The following is a 20,542-nucleotide window of genomic DNA, read 5'->3' as shown; positions in this document are numbered from 1 at the left end:
TGTATTGTATATCTGGCTACCTTTACTGAGTGCACCTATACCTGGCTAGCTATACTAGGGGAATGTAGATCTGGCTACTAATACTAGGGGCACCTATACTAATACTAGGGGCACCTATACGTAGCTACCTATACCTGACTACCTGTACTGGGGGCACCTATACCAGGCTACCTGCAGACGGGGCGCCTATATCTGGCTACTTATACTGGGGGCACCTATACCTGTCTACCTATATTGGGGACACCTATGCCAGACTACCTGTACTGGGGAAACCTATACCAGCCTACCTATGCTGGGGGAACCTATACCAGCCTACCTATGCTGGGGGTACCTATATCAGGCTACCTATGCTGGGGGTACCTATATAAGGCTACCTATACTGGGGCACCTATATCTGGCTACTTATACTGGGGGGGAGGGGGGAGAGGCATTCAATGTTTTGCAAGGGGGCCCAGTGATTTGCAGATATGCCCCTGATTGGGATTCTAATGCTTTTAGCTGCCATGCAAATGTAATTAGTCTGGAAGAGAGCTTGGAACTCGCCAAAGTCAGCAAGATGCATGCTTGATTGGCATAATAGCAGGGTGTCTACAATTTGCATTAAATCCTCATGTAAGCTGGAATTATTCAATCAGGCATTCACTGTCTAAATTCTTGTGTACACTCGCTAAAAGATGGACGATAATTGCAGAAACAAATACAACAGAATGGATTGCTGGAGATACTGGAGAATCACTGTGTCACCATGTTGTCCTATCACTGGCCAATGTTTACATGAAGGATTATCAGATTAGTATTTGACCCCCTGTTGATTTTGCTGGTTTGCCCTCAGACCAAGAAATGGCCAGTCTATAATTGTAATGTTTGGTTTAAGGTCCGTACACACGCCGGACTGGAGGCAACGACGGGTAAACCCGTCTATACCTTCATGCACCCATAAATACAGGCTCATATACCCACATACAAACATACTGACCTAGTCATTCCCCTCTAACAACCAAACATTCACACCATTCACCAAACTCCTCGTCAGCCAATATTACTTATATTCTGTATGGGTACTAATCCCATCTAAAGCCCAATCTACACGGCACGACCCCCGGCGCGACCCGACCCCGACTCCACCCACGACCCAACCAGCCCCGATATGCCTGACCGGGACCCGACCCGACACCACAAACAATGGCGAATCAAGCCGAAACCCGACTGGACCCAACCGGGCCGCAAACAGAGCCGCCACCGAAAAGGTGTCTGAATTGAGTGCTTCCTTTTATAGTCCACCCTATTATAGTGAGCTCTATTATACTTCCCCCACAATGGGGGGAAATGCCAGGGAACCCCTGCAGAGTACTCAAGGAACCCTGGGGCTCCAGGGAACCCTAGTTGAGAAAGCCTGATCTATATATTGCTGCTATGTAGTCCCACCCTACCCCTGATGTTTCACCTAGGCTATTTAGCTATGCAGAATTCTCCTCCTAGGGCATTCTGGGAGACAGGTTTATTTTCTACTTGCCTTGAAGTCTCAGAAACAAACATTCTGCAGAGCTGCGCCTGCCAGCAGTAAAGATGTTGCCGCCTGTGATAAAGGAAAGAATTTACAATGGGCAAACACTGGCAATACAAATAATACATGAATATTGTAAAGAATAAGCAATGTTATTAGTTACATTATTTTCATTGCAGGTCCTCTTTGGACAGACAACTTTTTTTTTTTTATTCTGTAGTTTTACCACAATGAATTATAAATGACACAACTCAGCTGCAGTTGAAGTGCAGATTTTCAGCTTTCATTCAGTGGGGGAAACCAAACGATTGCATAAAATGAAAGCATTTTTTGACACAATCCCTTCATTTCAGGGGCTGAAAAGTAATTGGACAATTGACTCAAAGGCTGTTTCATAGTCAGGTGTGGGGCTGTGGGCAAGTCTGTCCTTATGTCATTATCAATTAAGCAGATAAAAGGCCTGGAGTTGAGGTGTGATGCTTGCATGTGGAAGATTTTGCTGTGAACAGACAACATGTGGTCAAAGCTGTAAAACCCTCAACTGGCTCCCCATCCGCTTCAGGATCAACTTCAAAATGTTATGCTTGGCCTACAAATCAGGGCACAGGACCTGCATCTCTGATGTAGTCCACATACTGGCCCGCCCCCACAGGCACATACTGACCCGCCCCCACAGGCACATACTGGCCTCCCCCCTCTGATCCTCCAACGACCTGCGCCTGTTCGTACCTCACACTTCTCATGCCCATGCACGATTGCAGGACTTCACTAGTGCCGTCTCCACTCTCCGGAACTCACTTCCCCTGGTCATCAGACTTTTCCCCACACTTAATACCCCCCAGCACATCAGTACAATAATACGTTTTCTTGGGCACCCTCTCAACAGACACACCTATTGTCTCTACCCCCACCCTTTATGCTGGCAACACACCATGAGATTTTTTGGCAGATGGTTCAATAGATAATTTCCGACAGGTTCGATCTGATTTTCTGTCGTTTTTCTGATCGATTTCTCATAGAAATGTATTAAAAACATCGGAAAATCCCAGCATAAGATTGTAAGCCTCTGGCAGGGCCCTACCCCCTAGTGTTTCAGCTTGATTATGCAATCTCACTGTCTGAAACCTTTCTTGCAGACTAGAACAGTCTCTATTTTGACCAAGGACACTGAACTACTGTTATCAAAGACATGTGCATGATCTTGTTTTGTATGTTTGTATTGTGCATTATATGTTGGCACTTTATAAATACAATAATATTAATAATAATAATGAGCTCTCCATGCAGGTGAAAGAAGCTACTTAAGCTGCAAAAACAGGAAAACAATTCTGAGAAATTGATACAGCATTACAAGTGACAAAATCTACAGTTTTTGTATATCCTGAGAAAGAAAGCAAAGGGGGAAACTGAACATCTGGTGATGTCCATGAGCTCAAGACTTCAGGCTGTCATTGCCAGCAAACGGTTTTCAACCAAGTATTAGAAATGAATACTTTATTTCCTGTTATTTAATTTGTCCAATTACTTTTGAGCCCCTGAAATGAAGGAATTGTGTGAAAAAATGCTTTAGTTGCCTCACAACTTTATGCAATAGTTTTGTTCCCCCTACTGAAGGAAAGCTGAAAGTGTGCATTTCAACAGCATCTGAATTGTTTCATTTACAATTAATTGTGGAAAAAGTACGGAACCAAAAGTAGAAAAAAGTTGTCTCTGCCCAAATATTTATGGACCTAATTCTGGGAATACACGGCTCGATTCTGAGTCATTTAGATGGCTCGATAGATAATTTCCGACATGTCCGATCTCCCACCTGATCGTTTCGCCGCTCGATTCCGCATTGAACACAATGGAAAAAGATAAGAAAAACGAGCGGAAGAGAATCGCCCGCGGAATCGAGCAGGGAATCGATCGAGCGGGAGAATCGAGTGGCAAAATCGAGCCGTGTATGCCCAGCATAACTGTACATATCTACCTGATATCAATCTTTTCCTCTGTCTATTTGTTAATGTGCTTTCAAAGATAGGAATATTTATCTGTGCATTAAAAAAAAAAACAACAACAAAAAAACACCAAAAAGTCCTGAGAGAAGCCCAGACATCACAGATAGTTGGAGAGATGTTCATAATTCTGGCTTACATGCAAATTCAAATTATCCCCCCTACGTGTCCAGAGGTGGATTAAGATGAAATGGTGCCCTAGGCAAGAAACGACTATGGGAGCACACTTGATGGCCACCTACCTTTTTTGGCAAGATTTGTTGGGGGCTAGCATAAACTTGACTCCTAGACTCTCTCCAGGCCCTAGGCACATGCCTAAGTTGCCCTGTAGATGATCTGGTTCTGTGCATCCCTCTGTCCCCTTGACAGAGTATAGCGCAGAAGAAGCTGTGCTCTAACACCCCCCCCCCCCCCCCCCCCCCCGAATACTGTGCTGTGCCTGTGTGACCATCCTGTCTGTTTCCCGCTTCCTCTAGTGCTGGCTCTCCTCATGTAGTGTGTAATCACGCTACATGCAGTAGGAGATGCGGGGCACTAGGACGAGTGGTGAGCAGACAGGTGGAAGCACAGCACTGGAGAGGTGAAAGCAAAGCTTCTGCTGCACTGTACTCTGCATTTACACACTAAGCTGAGTAGTGCAGGAAGGGGGTGTGCAACAAAATGTGACAGGATAGGTGAGTTGTTTTTATCTCAGGGTTTATATTGTCTGGTGTGTATATTTTTTTTTGGGGGGGGGGGGGGGGTGACACAGGGCTTCTTGCCTGGAGTGACAGTCCCTGCATAGAAGTTGGTAAGAGTTCTGTCCTTTGCTCTGGAACTTTCTTGTTGATTGCCAGGCACTGGCAACAGGCACAGGGAATCTGCAGCACTAATGGTGCGTGTCACACGCCTTGGAACAAACCGCCGTAGCCAACAAGAGGAGCATAAATAGACAAACCTCAGACCGTAGATAACTGCTGTAATGAAACTGATCAGACCAGCCTACAAATAGCATACACTGTACAACGCTCAACGCTTCACAAGACATACAGTCATGGTCAAAATTGTTGGCACCCTAGAATGTTTTCCAGAAAATCAAGTATTTCTCACAGAAAAGTATTGCAGTAATACATGTTTTGCTATACACATGTTTATTCCATTTGTGTGTATTGGAACAAAACAAAAAAAGGAGGAAAAAAGCAAATTGGACATAATGGACCATATGCAATTCATTTTTTCTCCTGAGTTTTCTCCTAGGAGATATTTTTTCATCTTCGATTTAAAATAACTTTTTAGCACTTTGAAATGGAAAAAGTACCAAAAAGTAGGTGAAAAAAGTACTGTCAAAATCATTTGGAGTATTTGTTTGCTTGCTGGAGGTTTAAAAGGTATTTATTTTATTTACAACTAAATATCACCTAGGAGAAAACTCAGGAGGAAAAGGGAATTGCATATGGCCCATTGTCACACAAAACTCCAAAAATGGGAGTACATAACATAACATAACATAACATATGTATTGCACTGTCTATGTTTTGATTTTAGTGATTTTTCTACAAATTAAAAAAAGAGAACACCCTTCTTAGGATTCTCCATTTTAACTGTGTCTGTCTTGAAGCTAATCCTGATGTCATTTCCTCCATTACTCCCCTCTAGGTAGGTGCACACATAGCAGAAAAGCTAGCGTTGCGTAAAACGCTGCATTTTTGTCGCTAATGGAAGTCTATGGGCCACAGAAAAGAAAGCATATAAAAAATGCATATGTGTTTTATATGTGTGCGTTTTTGAAAACGCAGGTTTTGTTGCATAACATTCAAAAACGCACATAATTAAAGTCAATGGCAATGCAATGGTATGCGTTTTTCATGCCTTTTTATATGCGTTTTTCCCCTAAAATTGTTTTGTGATGTATTTACGCTTCCTGTTGTCTTCCTAGTGATTTACATAAATGGAAATATAAAAACGCATGAAAAATATGCGAACCGCAAACGCATTAAAACGCATCTGCAGTAAAAAAAAATGCACCAAAACCGCACACAACATAAAATGAAAACATGACATAAAATGCAGCCTTTCATGTTATGTTATGTTATGTGTGCACCCAGCCTCTGTCTTATTGTGTATGCATTACCCACCCTCCTCCCAGAATTCAGGTACTCCTACCCAGCTCTGCAATAAATAGTGCATTGTCCCAGCATCGTAAATATTGCCCAATCAGAGAGGAACAGAGGTGTGGGAGGGGAAAACAGGAGGGAAAGGGGCTTCGGCCAATCAGGCTGCATTAGTTACGTCTGAGGGGAAAGTAAAGAAGAAAAAAAAAACAGCCCAGCATGCCCTGCAACTTCCTTTGTGCAGCAGATGTACCAAATAAGAGGCAGGAAAACTGGGGAATGTTGTTTCTATGGATAAAAAAGTAAGAGTGATTGTTACCTTTGGATTGCCAGGTTAGCATCTTTATTACTTGTTTACCAGATAAAAATTATTGATTTTTGATTTTATGCCCGACATTTACACTTTAAAATTGTGGAAAAACAAGACTGTTTCAAGCAAGTGATGCTCCTTTAAACTCATCTGGGGCAAGTAACAGGTGTGGGCAATTTAAAAATCACACCTGAAAGCAGATAAAAAGGAGAAAAGTTCACTTAATCTTTGCATTGTGTGTCTGTGTGTGCCACACTAAGCATGGACAACAGAAAGAAGAGAAGAGAACTGTCTAGAAAAATATCAACAGTCTCAACAATAGAAAAATATCAACAATCTCAAGGTTACAAGTCCATCTCCAGAGATCTAGATTTGCCTTTGTCCACAGTGCGCAACATTATTAAAAAGTTTGCAGCTCATGGCACTGTAGCTAATCTCCCTGGGCATGGATGGAAGAGAAAAATTGATGAAAGGTTGCAACTCAGGATAGTCCGGATGGTGGATAAGCAGCCCCAAACAAGTTACAAAGAAATTCAAGCTGTGCTGCAGGCTCAGGGCGCATCAGTATCAGCGCAAACTATCTGTTGACATTTAAATTAAATGAAACGCTATGGCAGGAGACCCAGGAGGACTCCATTGCTGACACAGAGACATAAAAAAGCAAGACTACAGTTTGCCAAAATGTACTTGAGTAAGCTAAAATCCTTCTGGGAAAACATCTTGTGGACAGATGAGACCAAGACAGAGCTTTTTGGTAAAGCACATCATTCTACTGTTTACCGAAAACAGAATGAGGCCTACAAAGAAAATAACACAGTGCCAACAGTGAAATAGGGCAGAGGTTCAATGATGTTTTGGGGTTGTTTTGCTACCTCTGGCACTGTGTGAATGTGTGCAAGGCATCATGATATCTGAGGATTACCAAAGGATTTTGGGTCGCACTGTAGAGCCTAGTGTCACAAACCTAGGTTTGTGTCAGAGATCTTGGGTCTTCCAGCAGGACAATGACCCCAAACAGATGTCAAATGGATGGCAACAAAGCGCTGGAGAGTTCTGAAGTGGCATGTAATGAGTCCAGATCTAAAACCCATTGAACACCTGTGGAGAGATCTTAAAATTGCTGTTAGGAAAAGGCGCCCTTCCAAAAAGAGAGACCTGGAGCAATTTGTAAATGAAGAGTGGTAAAAATTCTGGGTGAGAGGTGTAAGAAGCTTATTGATGGTTGTAGGAAACAACTGTTTTCAGTTATTTTTTTCCAAAGGGTGTGCAACCAATTATTAAGTTAAAGAAAACCTGAACTGAAGATTAAAAGTCAAAATAAGCATACACAAGTCATACTTACCTTCCATGTAGTCTACTCCTCAGTGTCTTTCTCCTGGCCTGTGTCCTGTTTGTTCACTGTGATCAAGGGAATTTTCGGTCCTCCATTTTGAAAATGGCCATTACCCATAACAGCTTTTTGGTCAGCACACAGTTAAACTGTAACATCGCCCACTTGTGCCATAGGGAAACATGGACATTACCTAGTACATCAGTTTTCCGCTCAGCTATAACTGACAGCAACTGATATTTTACTGACAGCAACTGATATATTACAGATCTGACAAAATATTGTCAGAACTGGAAGGGATTATTGTCAGAAGAAAATGGTGAGCTTCTGAGAGGAACTGATGGCAAGGTAACTATGTAATGTTCATTTGAAGTTACCTCATGTGTTTATTTTAAATATTTTTACTCAGTACAGGTTCTCTTTAAGGGTGCCAATAATTTTGTCCGGCCCGTTTTTGGAGTTTTATGTAACATTATGTCCAATTTGCTTTTTTCCCTCCCCTTTTGTTTTGTTCCAATACACACAAAGGAAATAAACATGTGTATAGCAAAACATGTGTTACTGTAATACTTTTCTATGAGAAATACTTAATTTTCTGGAAGAATTTCTGGGGTGGCAACAATTTCTGCCATGACTGTAACAACTGGGGGATCCAGTGCTGCAGCCATAGAAGAGGGATTAGGGAGCCAGAAATGTATGGTACCCCAACTCCATCCCAACCCCCTTCCAATAAGGTCCCGCCTCCAAGCAAATGCTGCTGCAGCCAGCCTGAATATGAGTGGGGCTCACAATGGTCACGCATGTTCCTCGACAGACTGTTTGTCTCCCGTAGGACAATCCATCACTCTGATTATATCTTAATAGTGTCGGGATAGTGTAGTGGTTAGGGCTATGACACAGGAGACCACGGTTCAAATCTCAGCTCTTCCTGTTCAGTAAGCCAACACCTATTCAGTAAGGCGACCTTGGACATGACTTCCTAACACTGCTACTGCCTATAGAGTGTGTCCTAGTGGCTGCAGCTCTGGCGCTTTGAGTCCGCCAGGAGAAAAGGGTGATATAAATGTTCTGTGTCTTGTCTTAATATGGTCAAGAGCAGAATGAGGTATCAGACCCCACATTGTGTGGCTAACAGCAAATATTATCTACTAGCCTTCTGGCCCGTTACACTTCTGGTCGCTAGCTTGTTTGATCCGATAAGGTTTGTTTTGTGTGCTATTACACTGCATATACCCATGGTGTGAGGTAGCTTATATACGTTGAAAAGCAAAGAGGATGGTATTGAGCCATGGGGTACACCATATTTTAGTGGTATAAGGTTGGACAGGAAAGGTCCCAAGAACACCCTTTGTATTCTGCCAGCCAGGAAGGAGTTGAACCACTGGAGAACTAAGTACACCTAGCAGAGGATGGTTTCAATCCATCAACCTCTGGGTTATGGGCCCAGCACACTTCCACTGTACCACTCTGCTGCCACACAAAAAGCGTCCAGGGGGCTGTAGTCTGGAGAACTAAGCCATCTACACCACAGTACTACTGCAGCCTGCTACCCAAGCTTTCATGATCAACTGTGTCAAAACAAATTCAGGATGGAACATTGCCCTCTGTCTCTGGCCATAAGCAGATCATTGCAGGTCTGGATGGAGGCTGTTTCACAGCTGTCATGATTTCAATTACTTACCCCATACTAGAGAGGGGAGGTTAGAGACAGACCTGTAGTTGCTCAGAATATCCAGATCTATTAGGATGGTTTCTTGAGTAGCGGTTTGATGATTGCTTCTATCAAACAGGTGGGAAATCTCCCTGCTTGTAAGGAACAGTTTACTGGTTTCTGAAATGCTGGTCTAAACAGACCAGGGAAGTCTCATACACACGTGTGAGGCATGTCTTCCATCGGGCATCGGTATCTTATCCCTCAGGCAACATGGATGGGCTGAGGCTTAGAGATATGTTCTGTTCCTATGCGGTGGGCAGAGCGTGTGTGGAATCATGTGGCCGGCAAGGCGAGTGCTGAGAACAATGCTCTTGGTAGTCAGTTGTCTGAAGTAAACCTGCCACAAAATCGCTGGCCAAGAGGGGTCAGGTGCTACTGCACATAAGCTTCATTCTTGGCAGGGGCGGTCATTAAAGACCACCTCAGCTGAGTTTCATCTAGTGTGTCTACGGGGCTGTAGTCTGGCCAAGGTCTAGGAAGATAACCAAGATATTTTCTTCAGTAATTACCTTGAAGTCTGACCATGGCGTTGGGGTGATTGTATAAAGGAGACAATGGGCTCAATTCACAAAGCATTACCGCATGCAGGTAAAGCAGAAAACTTGATTTTACCGAACAGTTTGCCAAACGTCCATTCATAACAGCTGCAGCCGCATGGGAAAATAAGTTTCACCTCGTGAGGTAAATACCTCATAAATATCAATTCACAAAGGAAAATTCCTGTGATATGTGAGATGTTCTGTATTTTACCTCCAGCTTAGAGTTGTTGGTAAGATAACCATTTGTGATGTTACAGAAGGGGGTTAAGAAGGAGGAGGATGGGGAAACAGAGGATAGATGAAAGCAAAATAAAGGGACCCTGAGCAGGACCCAAAAATGCCATAATGAACTTACCTAGGGCTTCCTCTAGCTCCACATAGAAATAATGAACCGCTCTTGCGCAGAACACTCCCAGTGATGGGTGCATGAGAGAGATGGACGAGGGGAGGGGCCATGCATGAGCAGTTGCACACGACTCCAGGCTAATGGAGCCAGCCAGTGGAAGATTGAAGGGAGCCCAGAGGACGCTGACGGACTTTACAGACTATGAGGGTTGGAGGAAGCCCCAGGTAACTTCAGTATGGCATTTTTGGGTCCTGCTCAGGGCCCCTTTAAGCTATTAAAAAATGTAAAGAAATATTTTTTTCCCTAATTTAATATGTTGTTAAACAAAAATGTACAACACTCATTAAAGGGAACCAGAGAGGAATGGCCAGCCAAAATAGAAAATGATTTTATACATACCTAGGGCTTCTTCCAGCCCCATAAGCCTGGATCGCTCCCACGTCGCCATCCTCCGCTTCCTGGAGCCGCCAGTACCGGGCCCGTCACTTCCGGCGGACGCGGCCAATTGTCCGCATCACAGGGGCTCCCTCCATACCCATGCGGCTGCACAGTAGGCAGCCACATGCGTATCTGTATGGAGAGAGCACCCTGTGATGCGGAGAATTGGCCGCGTCCGCCGGCCGACTCGCGGCAATAACGGGACCCGGTGGCGGCGGATCCAGGCAGCGGAGGACGGCGGCGTGGGAGCGATCCGCGCGTATGGGGCTGGAGGAAGCCCCAGGTATGTATATTTCATCCTCTCTGGTTCCCTTTAAAACTTGTTATGATGACTAATACAAATGCAAAGATGCTAATGGTTTTGAGCACACAACATTTTTGTAATATTAATTTTATGCAGCTTGGACTTGGATCTTTTCTATTTGCATTTTGCTTTGATTTCCCCTGAACTGCAAAAATCCATCAAATACTGAATTCAATGCTGAATGATTCCTTAAAATGCTGAATTAAATACTGCATGAGGTGAAAACCTTTTTGAATTGTCATGCAGGTTTTTTTTTTGGACAACTTATTAAAGAGACTCAGAGACGACAGAAAGTACAGCTCTGATACTTACCCGGGGCTTCCTCTTGCCCCATTAACATGTTTAAGGCCTCTTGCACACTGCAAGCGATTCCGATTCAGATTCCGCTTTTTAATCGGTTTTTACATCTGATTCAGATTCCGATTTGCAGTGTGCAGGGAGCAAACTGCAAATCGGAATCTGAATCGGATATAAAAACTGATCAAAAAGCGGAATCTGAATCGGAATCGCTTGCAGTGTGCAAGAGGTCTAAGTCCCACGCTGTCCTCCCGTGGTCTGCTGTTCAGCCACGTTGAGCTCTGTTACCAGGCTCAGTCGATGCCAGTCAGGGTCTACTGAGCATGTGCAGACCTCCCGCGCATGCGCAGTAGACCCGGACGGACATCACTGAGGCTGATAACGGAGCTCACCGCAGCTGAGAGGCAGACCGCGGCCGGACGGCGTGGGACTTAGACGTGTTTATGAGGTGGGAAGAAGCCCCGGGTAAGTATCAGAGCTGTACTTTTTGTCGTCTCTGAATCTCTTTAAACTATTACCACATGTAAAAAAATCGTAGTGAATACTCCCAAAAATATATTTTTTACTGCATGAGGTAATTCACTTCACATGACATTTTTACTGATCAGTTCTTGGCGAGTTGAGCCCTTTGAGAAGATATTGGCAAATTCCTCACACAGGTCCTTTGAGGATGTGCTGTTGGGTTTCTGGCAAGATGGGTTGCAGAGATATTCAAATGTACGCGATAGTTGGGTTTGTTGGCTGCATTTCAATCTGCTGAGATAAGAATAAGGATGTTTTCTAGTTGATCATTGCCTAGTTGCCTGTCAAACCAACCTGCCTGATGTAATAGTGTGGAATGTTTATTGCTTAAGGAAGCTACGGAGTAAAAAGCGGATGAGACTTAGTGGTTATATTCAAGGACCATGGAGTCAAGCTAAGGTTTGTCACAAGGTTCTTTTGAAGGTGCTGGGGTGCCAGACCTTTCAAGGAACAATGGGGCTGATCCAATTAACTTCTTCTCATAAGTTTTCTCTTGGGCGATACTTTAACATTATAAATAAAATGCCCTTTAAGCCACCGCCAAGCAAGAAAATACTCGGAATGATTTTGACAGGACTTTTTCACCTACTTTTTGATACTTATCCAATTGCAGAGTGCTGAAATGTTATTTTAAACTGAAGATGAAAAATTATCTCCTAGGAGAAAACTTACAAGAAAAAGTGAATTGGTTTGGCAGAATATCTGTTTAAGTTCTTTCACCTGGCATTTTCCAGTTGTTGCTGTAAGGGAGAAGTGGACAGTGTGGTGGCCTGACCAATCTACTGGATCAATTGCACAGTACATGTGTAACCCACGTGCTGTGTAATATGTCGGCTAAATAACAAACATAATAATAATACAGACCAGTGACATCCCTGAAAATGGCTAACTTAAAAGAAAGAAGTACGCTTTCGGCTATTGAGACTTCTTCAGACTACTTCTGTTGACTGGCACGATGTCAGGAGACACAGCATGAGCTGGGATTAGTAATATAATATAAATGTTTGATCTGTCCAGTGTGAGCCAGGCCTTACCCATCATGCACCAGTGGCTGGAAGCTGAGAGAGGAAGGAAGGAGATGAGCTGGGATCAGTAATATAATAGCAGCGTTAAATCCACCCAGTGTGAACCAGGCTTTAAGCCCCATACACATGCTCAACAGCGGTCTTTTATGCAGCACAATTATCAAGCAACCTTTGTTGTAAAACAAGTTGAACAACCAAAAAAAAAGTGGTTTGCTATTGTTCACACAACTGATACGAAGTCAATCCAACTGTTGTGTGAACAATAGCAAGCAACCTTTTTGGGGGTTGTTCAACTTGTTTCACAACAAAAGTTGCTTGATAATTGTGCTGCATAAAAGACCGCTGTTAAGCGTGTGTATGGGGCTTTACCCATCATGCACCAGTGGCTGGCAGCTGAGAGAGGAAGGAAGGAGATGAGCTGGGATTAGTAATATAATATAAATGTTTGATCTGTCCAGTGTGAGCCAGGCCTTACCCATCATGCACCAGTGGCTGGAAGCTGAGAGAGGAAGGAAGGAGATGAGCTGGGATTAGTAATATAATATAAATGTTTGATCTGTCCAGTGTGAGCCAGGCCTTACCCATCATGCACCAGTGGCTGGAAGCTGAGAGAGGAAGGAAGGAGATGAGCTGGGATCAGTAATATAATAGCAGTATTAGATCTGTCCAGTGTGAACCAGGCCTTACCCATCATGCACCAGCGGCTGGCAGCTGAGAGAAGAAGGAAGGAGAAGAGCTGGGATCAGTAACTCCTGTAAATATCCTCTCCTTCTCACAGAAACCCGGTCACACTGGAAGCCTGGAGAAAACACTGGATAACTGCTGTGTCTAATTGCAGTACGCCAGCCTGACCGCTGTCACACAGCCTCTACAGACAGCACGGCTTGTATCTGCAATACGCGGTGTTGGGTTTTTCCCATGCTATTGTTGTTGTGTTCTTCCACAGTAGGAAGCCTCCATAAAGTGTTATATCTCAGCTGGGTAGATCCATGCATGTCGGTCTGTGCAGACTCCGCAGGTCAGATCACACTTCCCACAGCCCAGCATCTATCTGCAGTGTACACAGCTTCATCACAACTCTGCTTCAGTTTAAGCACATTTTTCTTTTATTGCGATTATTTTTTATTTATATAGCGCCAACATCTTTCGTAGTGCTGTACATAGTACAAAACAAATATTGGGGAACAAATATACATGAGAAGTTCAAGACACTGTACAGTCATGACAATCAATAGTATAAGTACAAATATAAACATAGTTAATGTGTAGTTGGTACATGTTCATATGGTAAATTACAGCAATATAAGAAACACTAGTAGGAGGTCCCTGGAGGTCTAGAGCGTTTCCATAGAGGCAAACTGGGCAAATTCCACAGGGCCCTGAGCACAGCCGGACCAATCAGAACACTCTGCAGGGGCCCTGGGGAGCACAATAAAGTTGGGAGGAGACCTGGTAAGGGCCTGGTAGGTGACTCAAGGGCCCTGGGGGTTGTTGGAGGAAATTACCAGAAACAAAGGGGCCCCTAATGCTGAGTACATTTGAAATCGGCGCCGGTAGACTTGGGCGCAGGATACAGCTGTTATATGGCTGATCCTGCTTCTGCACAAGTCCGGGCTGTGTTAATTACTATTCCCCCTCCAGGCCACCATGGATAGTGGGGAAATAATATAATTAGGCTTCCAGCGATTGCTGGAGGCCGAATTATTGTGTTTTTTAAGCAACCTCGACTCCGTCTTCTGACGGCGCCGACGTTACGCGCTGCAATAGGAGTGATTCCTATTGTAGTCTATGGAGGCGCCGGCTGCGCCCAAATCTAGCAGCGCTGAAAAGCACTGCTCCGCTAATGCTGCTGTGGGGGGAGGAGCTGTTGGGGGGCACCCAGGTTAATTTCAGCCAGGGGCCTCATTGTAGATAGAATCGGCCCTAGCTGCATGCTGTTTGTATTAAACAGTCACCTTTATTGCTTTTACAAGTGGCCTTCCTCAGTCTGGACTTCAAGTGGATCACTTCAAGCTGTCCAGACATGGCAGCCATTATAAGATCTGTATGACTGCAGACTTTTCTTGTGGAATGCAGGAGTGGAGCGGCTGGCTATGCCTGCTCATGCTTATAAAGATAGGAGGGGGGCCAAGGATCCAATGCCAGCTTATCCCGTGGTTAAACAATCAAAAGGATCAGCCAAGCAAAACCAGCAACATCAAGTCATTCCTGCGTCCAGCAGAACTCGCCAGCAGGACTTGCTAGCAGAGAGGCCATACAGACATAGGGCTGTCTCTGAGTCTGACTATAAAGCCAGAAGCCAGCAGGGAGGCCGTACAGACATAGAGCTGTCTCTGAGTTTCACTATAAAGCCACAAGCCAGCAGGGAGGCCATACAGACATAGGGCTGTCTCTGAGTCTGACTATAAAGCCAGAAGCCAGCAGGGAGGCCGTACAGACATAGAGCTGTCTCTGAGTTTCACTATAAAGCCACAAGCCAGCAGGGAGGCCATACAGACATAGGGCTGTCTCTGAGTCTGACTATAAAGCCAGAAGCCAGCAGGGAGGCCGTACAGACATAGAGCTGTCTCTGAGTTTCACTATAAAGCCACAAGCCAGCAGGGAGGCCATACAGACATAGGGCTGTCTCTGAGTCTGACTATAAAGCCAGAAGCCAGCAGGGAGGCCGTACAGACATAGAGCTGTCTCTGAGTTTCACTATAAAGCCACAAGCCAGCAGGGAGGCCATACAGACATAGAGCTGTCTCTGAGTCTGACTATGAAGCCAGAAGCCAGCAGGGAGGCCATACAGACATAGAGCTGTCTCTGAGTCTGACTATAAAGCCAGAAGCCAGCAGGGAGGCCGTACAGACATAGAGCTGTCTCTTAAAGCCACAAGCCAGCAGGGAGGCCATACAGACATAGGGCTGTCTCTGAGTCTGACTATAAAGCCAGAAGCCAGCAGGGAGGCCGTACAGACATAGAGCTGTCTCTGAGTTTCACTATAAAGCCACAAGCCAGCAGGGAGGCCATACAGACATAGAGCTGTCTCTGAGTCTGACTATAAAGCCAGAAGCCAGCAGGGAGGCCGTACAGACATAAGGCTGTCTCTGAGTCTGACTATAAAGCCAGCAGGGAGGTCATACAGACATAGGGCAGTCTCTTACGCTGGGTACACACTATGAGATTTTCTGGCCGATTTACTGTCAGATCGATTATTTCCAACCTGTCCGATTTGCTTTCCGGTCGCTTTCCAAGCATTTTCCGATCGATTTCCTATTAAAGTTAACGGAAATCGATTGGAAAACACTCAGGAATCGATCAGAAAGTAAATAGGACATGTTGGAAATAATCAATCTGACAGTAAATCGGCCAGAAAATCTCATAGTGTGTACCCAGCATTAGTCTGACTATAAAGCCAGCAGCTATCAGGGAGGCCATACAGACATAGGGCTGTCTGAATCTGACTATAAAGCCAGCAGGGAGGCCATACAGGCATAGGGCTGTCTCTGAGTCTGACCATAACAATGTGACAGAGTGACAATTATCTTCTGTCCTCTGGTATCTCGCTGAGAGGCGGGGTCACAGCAGAGCGATGCCTGTTATTGGAATCAGTGACATCCGCTCATTTTAGTTTTCCATTGTGTCTGTTGATTCTTCCTTAAATAGCCGGTCCAGTCCTATTGCAGAGATCTCAGAGCAGTTAGCAATCAGTACACAAACACAACGCGTCTGCCAGCAACTGGGATAACTGGTTGAGCTGTAACCCTGAGAGCCATATCTTCCTGTTGTGGCATTTGGTGCGGTTCCCTAGCACGTTGCCTGGCTCGGAGGGTAAACACACTGCACTTATTACTCAGCAATGCCCAGCCTGACACAGGAAGTGCTAGTTCCCTAAAATCTATTACCTCATACCCTCCTGACCTGTTCACCGGGTGCCAGGGGAAAGTGCTGTATATATACATACATAATAATAATATGGTAGGACATTACTCTATGACTATGGTAGGATTAGATTGTGAGCTTCTCTGAGGAGAGTCAGCGACATTACTATGTACTCTGTACAGAGCTGCAGAAGATGTCAGTGCTATATAAATACATAATAATATGTTAGGACATTAGACTATGACTATGGGAGGATTATATTGTGAACTCCTCCGAGGACAGTCAGTGACATGACTATGTACTCTGTAAAGTGCTGCAGAAGATGTCAGTGCTATATAAATACATAATTATAATATGGTAGGAGATTAGACTATGACTATGGTAGGATTAGATTGTCAGCTCCTCTGAGGACAGTCAGCGAGTACTCTGGAAAGTGCTGCAGAAGATGTCACTGCTATATAACTACATAATAATATGGTAGCACATTAGACTATGACTATGGTAGGATTAGAGTGTGAGCTCCTCTGAGGACAGTCAGCGACATGACTATGTATTCTAGAAAGTGCTGCAGAAGATGTCACTGCTATATAAATACATAATAATATGGTAGGACATTAGACTGACTATGGTAGGATTAAAGTGTGAGCTCCTCCGAGGACAGTCAGTGACGTGACTATGTGTATGAGTGGCTCTGAGCTACTGTGCAGGCACAACCCAGAGGAGCACAACCACAAAGAACAACAGCATCCAGGAGAGCATCTGTGGGGTGTTTGTGTATTGGAGAGCCGTCTGGATCAATCACAGGCCTCCCTCTCCTGAGGTGAGTATCTAACTTTTCTTAAAAAAACAAAACTACCAGATTTACTGTAAGCTGAAACAGCCCCATCCAAGCCTGGAGACACTGAGGCTGGGCACGACACTTGCTTGAATCGGACGCAGTTTGTGACAGAGCGAAAAACGCATGTGGGGGGGGGGGGGGGGGGGGAATCAAACACTGTTTATTGAAAAGTTACAGATACAAGTCTGTACAACAATCAAAGCGAAAAAGAACATGAAAAAGCACAATCGTTAATAGTTGTAAATAAAATACAGACCTAAACTTACTGCATAGTCAGCGTAGTAAAAAAGAAAGTCCCGAGACCAAATCTCATAACCCCACTCCATAAAATGCGAAGCACTCCCCCACCCCAAAAATACAAAACCAAAAAATAGAAAAGAAACCCTATACAAAATATCAAAGAGAGCACCGGTGTTAAGATCTATTAACACCCACACCTCGTCTAGATACCCCAACATAAGAGAGAGGATTTGATCTCTAATCAAATCTGGGTCTACGTAATCATTAGCCGCTAACCAAGTACCCCAGATCTTTCACAAACTTTGGCAGCATTCATTTGGCCCACCCATATCGCCAGGGTAGGAGGGTTGTTCTGTTTCCAGCATTGCAAGATTAACTTCATGGCTATGAATAAAGACCTTATCATGGCTAATTTAACGTGATCAGTGATGCTTCCATCATCAAACGCTCCTAGTACACAAACAGAAAACGTTCTAGGAATAGTCGTTTGATATAATTTATCTATTACATCCAGTACCCCCGACCAATACCTAGAAAGTCGGGGACAGTTCCACAACATTTGAATAAGATCCCCATGCTTCCTCATATCTAGCACAATCAGGTAAGGCCAACAAACCCATGCGGTATAAACACTTCGGGGTATAGTGAGTCCTGATGTATAATTTGAAGTTGCGGCAACTTTTGGGATGCATTTACTGATACAAGGGGGACAGCTTGAAGAGCTTTCATCCATTCCTCGTCAGCAAGTTCCAGGATCTCTTGCATCCAAACCACCTTACACTTTAGAGTGAATTTCTCATGAAATTTTTCCAATAATAAGCTAGAACAGGAAGAGATCAGGCCTTGTCTACTAGAGGCCTGAGGTATCATATTAACACTGGGGAGGGATTCAAGGAAGAAAAGGAAACCGAGAGCCCAATATGTATGTATTGGAATTGGGAGAATAGTTAAATGTAAGTAAATATACTCACAAACCAGGGTTACAGTGCAGGCAACCACTGAAAATGCAGGTGGGGAGATTAAGCCCATCCCCACTCAGGACTAAGATGTCGCTCTCTGTAGATCAGGAAATAAGGGTATAAAACACCCCTCCACCCAGGGTGGACACTGGTATTGTAGAACGTGAACAGAGGCGCCAAAAGGATAAAATATGTTAAAATTGTTAGGGAGGTAGTGGTGGACTCACCCTCCCAAAACAGACAAGAAAAATGTATTTACATACATACATGTATTTACATACTCCAAATATAACAGGCAACGCGTTTCGCAGGCAAAGTCCCGCTTCCTCAGGCAATAAAAGAGAAGGAGTATCGCACTACAAGACAGAGACAAAAAAGAGCCATCAGACTGCTGCGTATGTCGTATGTGGTGAATTTGTGTATATATATATATATATATATATATATATATATATATATATACACACACACACACACAATGACTAAGCTGCTTAGTCATTTGATGTACATATATACATATAATATATATATATATATATATATATATATATATATATATATAGTATGGGGTAAATATCTCTATATCTATATATCTATCTATATATCTATCTATATATATATCTATATATATATATATATATCTCAAACGCAGCAGTCTGATGGCTCCTTTTTGTCTCTGTCTTGTAGTGCGATACTCCTCTTTTATTGCCTGAGGAAGCGGGACTATACCTGCGAAGCGCGTTGCCTGTTATATTTGGAGTATGTAAATACAGTTTTCTTGTTGATAATCGACAGCTTCATGTCTGTTTTGGGATGATGAGTCCACCACTACCTCCCTAACAATTTTAACATATTTTATCTTTTTGCCGCCTCTGTTCACGTTCTACAATACCGGGGAGGGATTGTGATCAAATAAAAAGGTATCCGCCTGCTTTTCATGCCTAACCCTAATATATTGAAACCTCAAAAGACCCAGTGGGATCGCTGGCAGTAACAATGCAAGGGAATCATAAGATATTATCCGCCCACTACCACCATTTCTAATCTATCTACCCCACCCTGAACCCAACGGTCCCGAAAGTCTAATGCTCCCAATTCGGGGAGATAATTGTTATACCGCAATGGAGTGAAGGAGGTGTATCCCCTAATCCCCTGTAAGGTCCGTGTTTTAAACCAAACTTTATGCACCAGGGTCAGCATGGGCAATTTGGAAGTAAAATTAAGCTGTCTACCCCCCTCCAAAGCTTCATATATCGATTCGGTATGCAGCATATAATTAAGCAATCGCCTTGAGGAGTCTGCTAGAGGCTCTTGTACCCAACTTGTCGAATGTTGCAACTGGGCAGCCAAAAAATAAACATAACTATTAGTGACCGGTAACCACCAGCATGGACCAAAGACCATTTTAGCCAAGACAGCATATAGAAAGTCCCATTCGATACTAACAAAGGCCCTAGCTATGTCGAGGGATAAGATCGCCCTGTTCCCTCCATTATCAGCCTGCACTTGCAAATTTGAATATAATCTGCAGGTATTATTAGCAGTCGATTTTAATGGCATGAAGCCTGTTTGATCCGGATTTATGATGGAAGTAACCTTAATCGGTTCGCCAGAACCTTAGCTAGATTCTTTATGTCCGCAGTCAGTAATGGAATAGGACGATAAAATGTTGCCAATAATGGGTCTTTACCGGTTTAGGAATAAGGATAATAACCGCCTTGTTAAGGGAGGGAGGAAGAGATCCCATCGCATGTACTCCAGTAACCAATCTGTGAAATCACACTTAATGGAAACTGTAGTGTGCAGTTGTAAAATTGCACATTGTGTTGCTCCTTCCCGCATACAATGCCTACCACAGAAGCCGCAGAAACCCATGCATTCTTGTACACAAAAATTATACTGTATGTGAAATGTATGTCATGGTTGAAAAGGTAGTTAGTTGAAAAAACACAAATACATACAAAAAACCAAATTCCAAAAACGCAGAGAAAAATGCAGAAACGCACGTGGCAGGAAACACATGATCTTCTGCTCATACAATGTGCTCCCAAGAAGCTCTATCTCAGCAGGCAGAAGCTGATTAAGCAGTCATTCTCAGAAAAACATTGCAAATAACTACAAACATTTTGGATCTGGCTGCTAATACTAAGGAGGAACTGTAGTGAAAATAATGTAATGCATACAATTGCTATGATTTTTTTCAGTTTTCATTTATACATAATTTA

General features: G+C 43.7%; 1 protein-coding gene across 4 annotated transcripts in view; it reads right to left on the bottom strand.

Moving 5' to 3' along the window:
- GNAS (GNAS complex locus) overlaps positions 1–20,542 on the bottom strand; it is a 387,899-nt gene that overhangs the window by 274,829 nt on the left and 92,528 nt on the right. For 3 of the 4 annotated variants that reach the window (XM_068263837.1, XM_068263836.1, XM_068263838.1), the window contains one exon: positions 1,514–1,576. The exons of the other annotated variant lie outside the window; for it this stretch is intronic. In XM_068263837.1, coding sequence (XP_068119938.1) covers positions 1,514–1,576 — 63 coding nt within the window. The remainder of the gene's footprint in view (positions 1–1,513; positions 1,577–20,542) is intronic. 4 annotated transcript variants of the gene reach the window in all.

This window comes from Hyperolius riggenbachi, chromosome 12 (assembly GCF_040937935.1).
Source record: "Hyperolius riggenbachi isolate aHypRig1 chromosome 12, aHypRig1.pri, whole genome shotgun sequence".
In the NCBI taxonomy this organism is placed as follows: domain Eukaryota; kingdom Metazoa; phylum Chordata; class Amphibia; order Anura; family Hyperoliidae; genus Hyperolius; species Hyperolius riggenbachi.
This window is presented reverse-complemented; position numbering and strand designations above follow the sequence as displayed.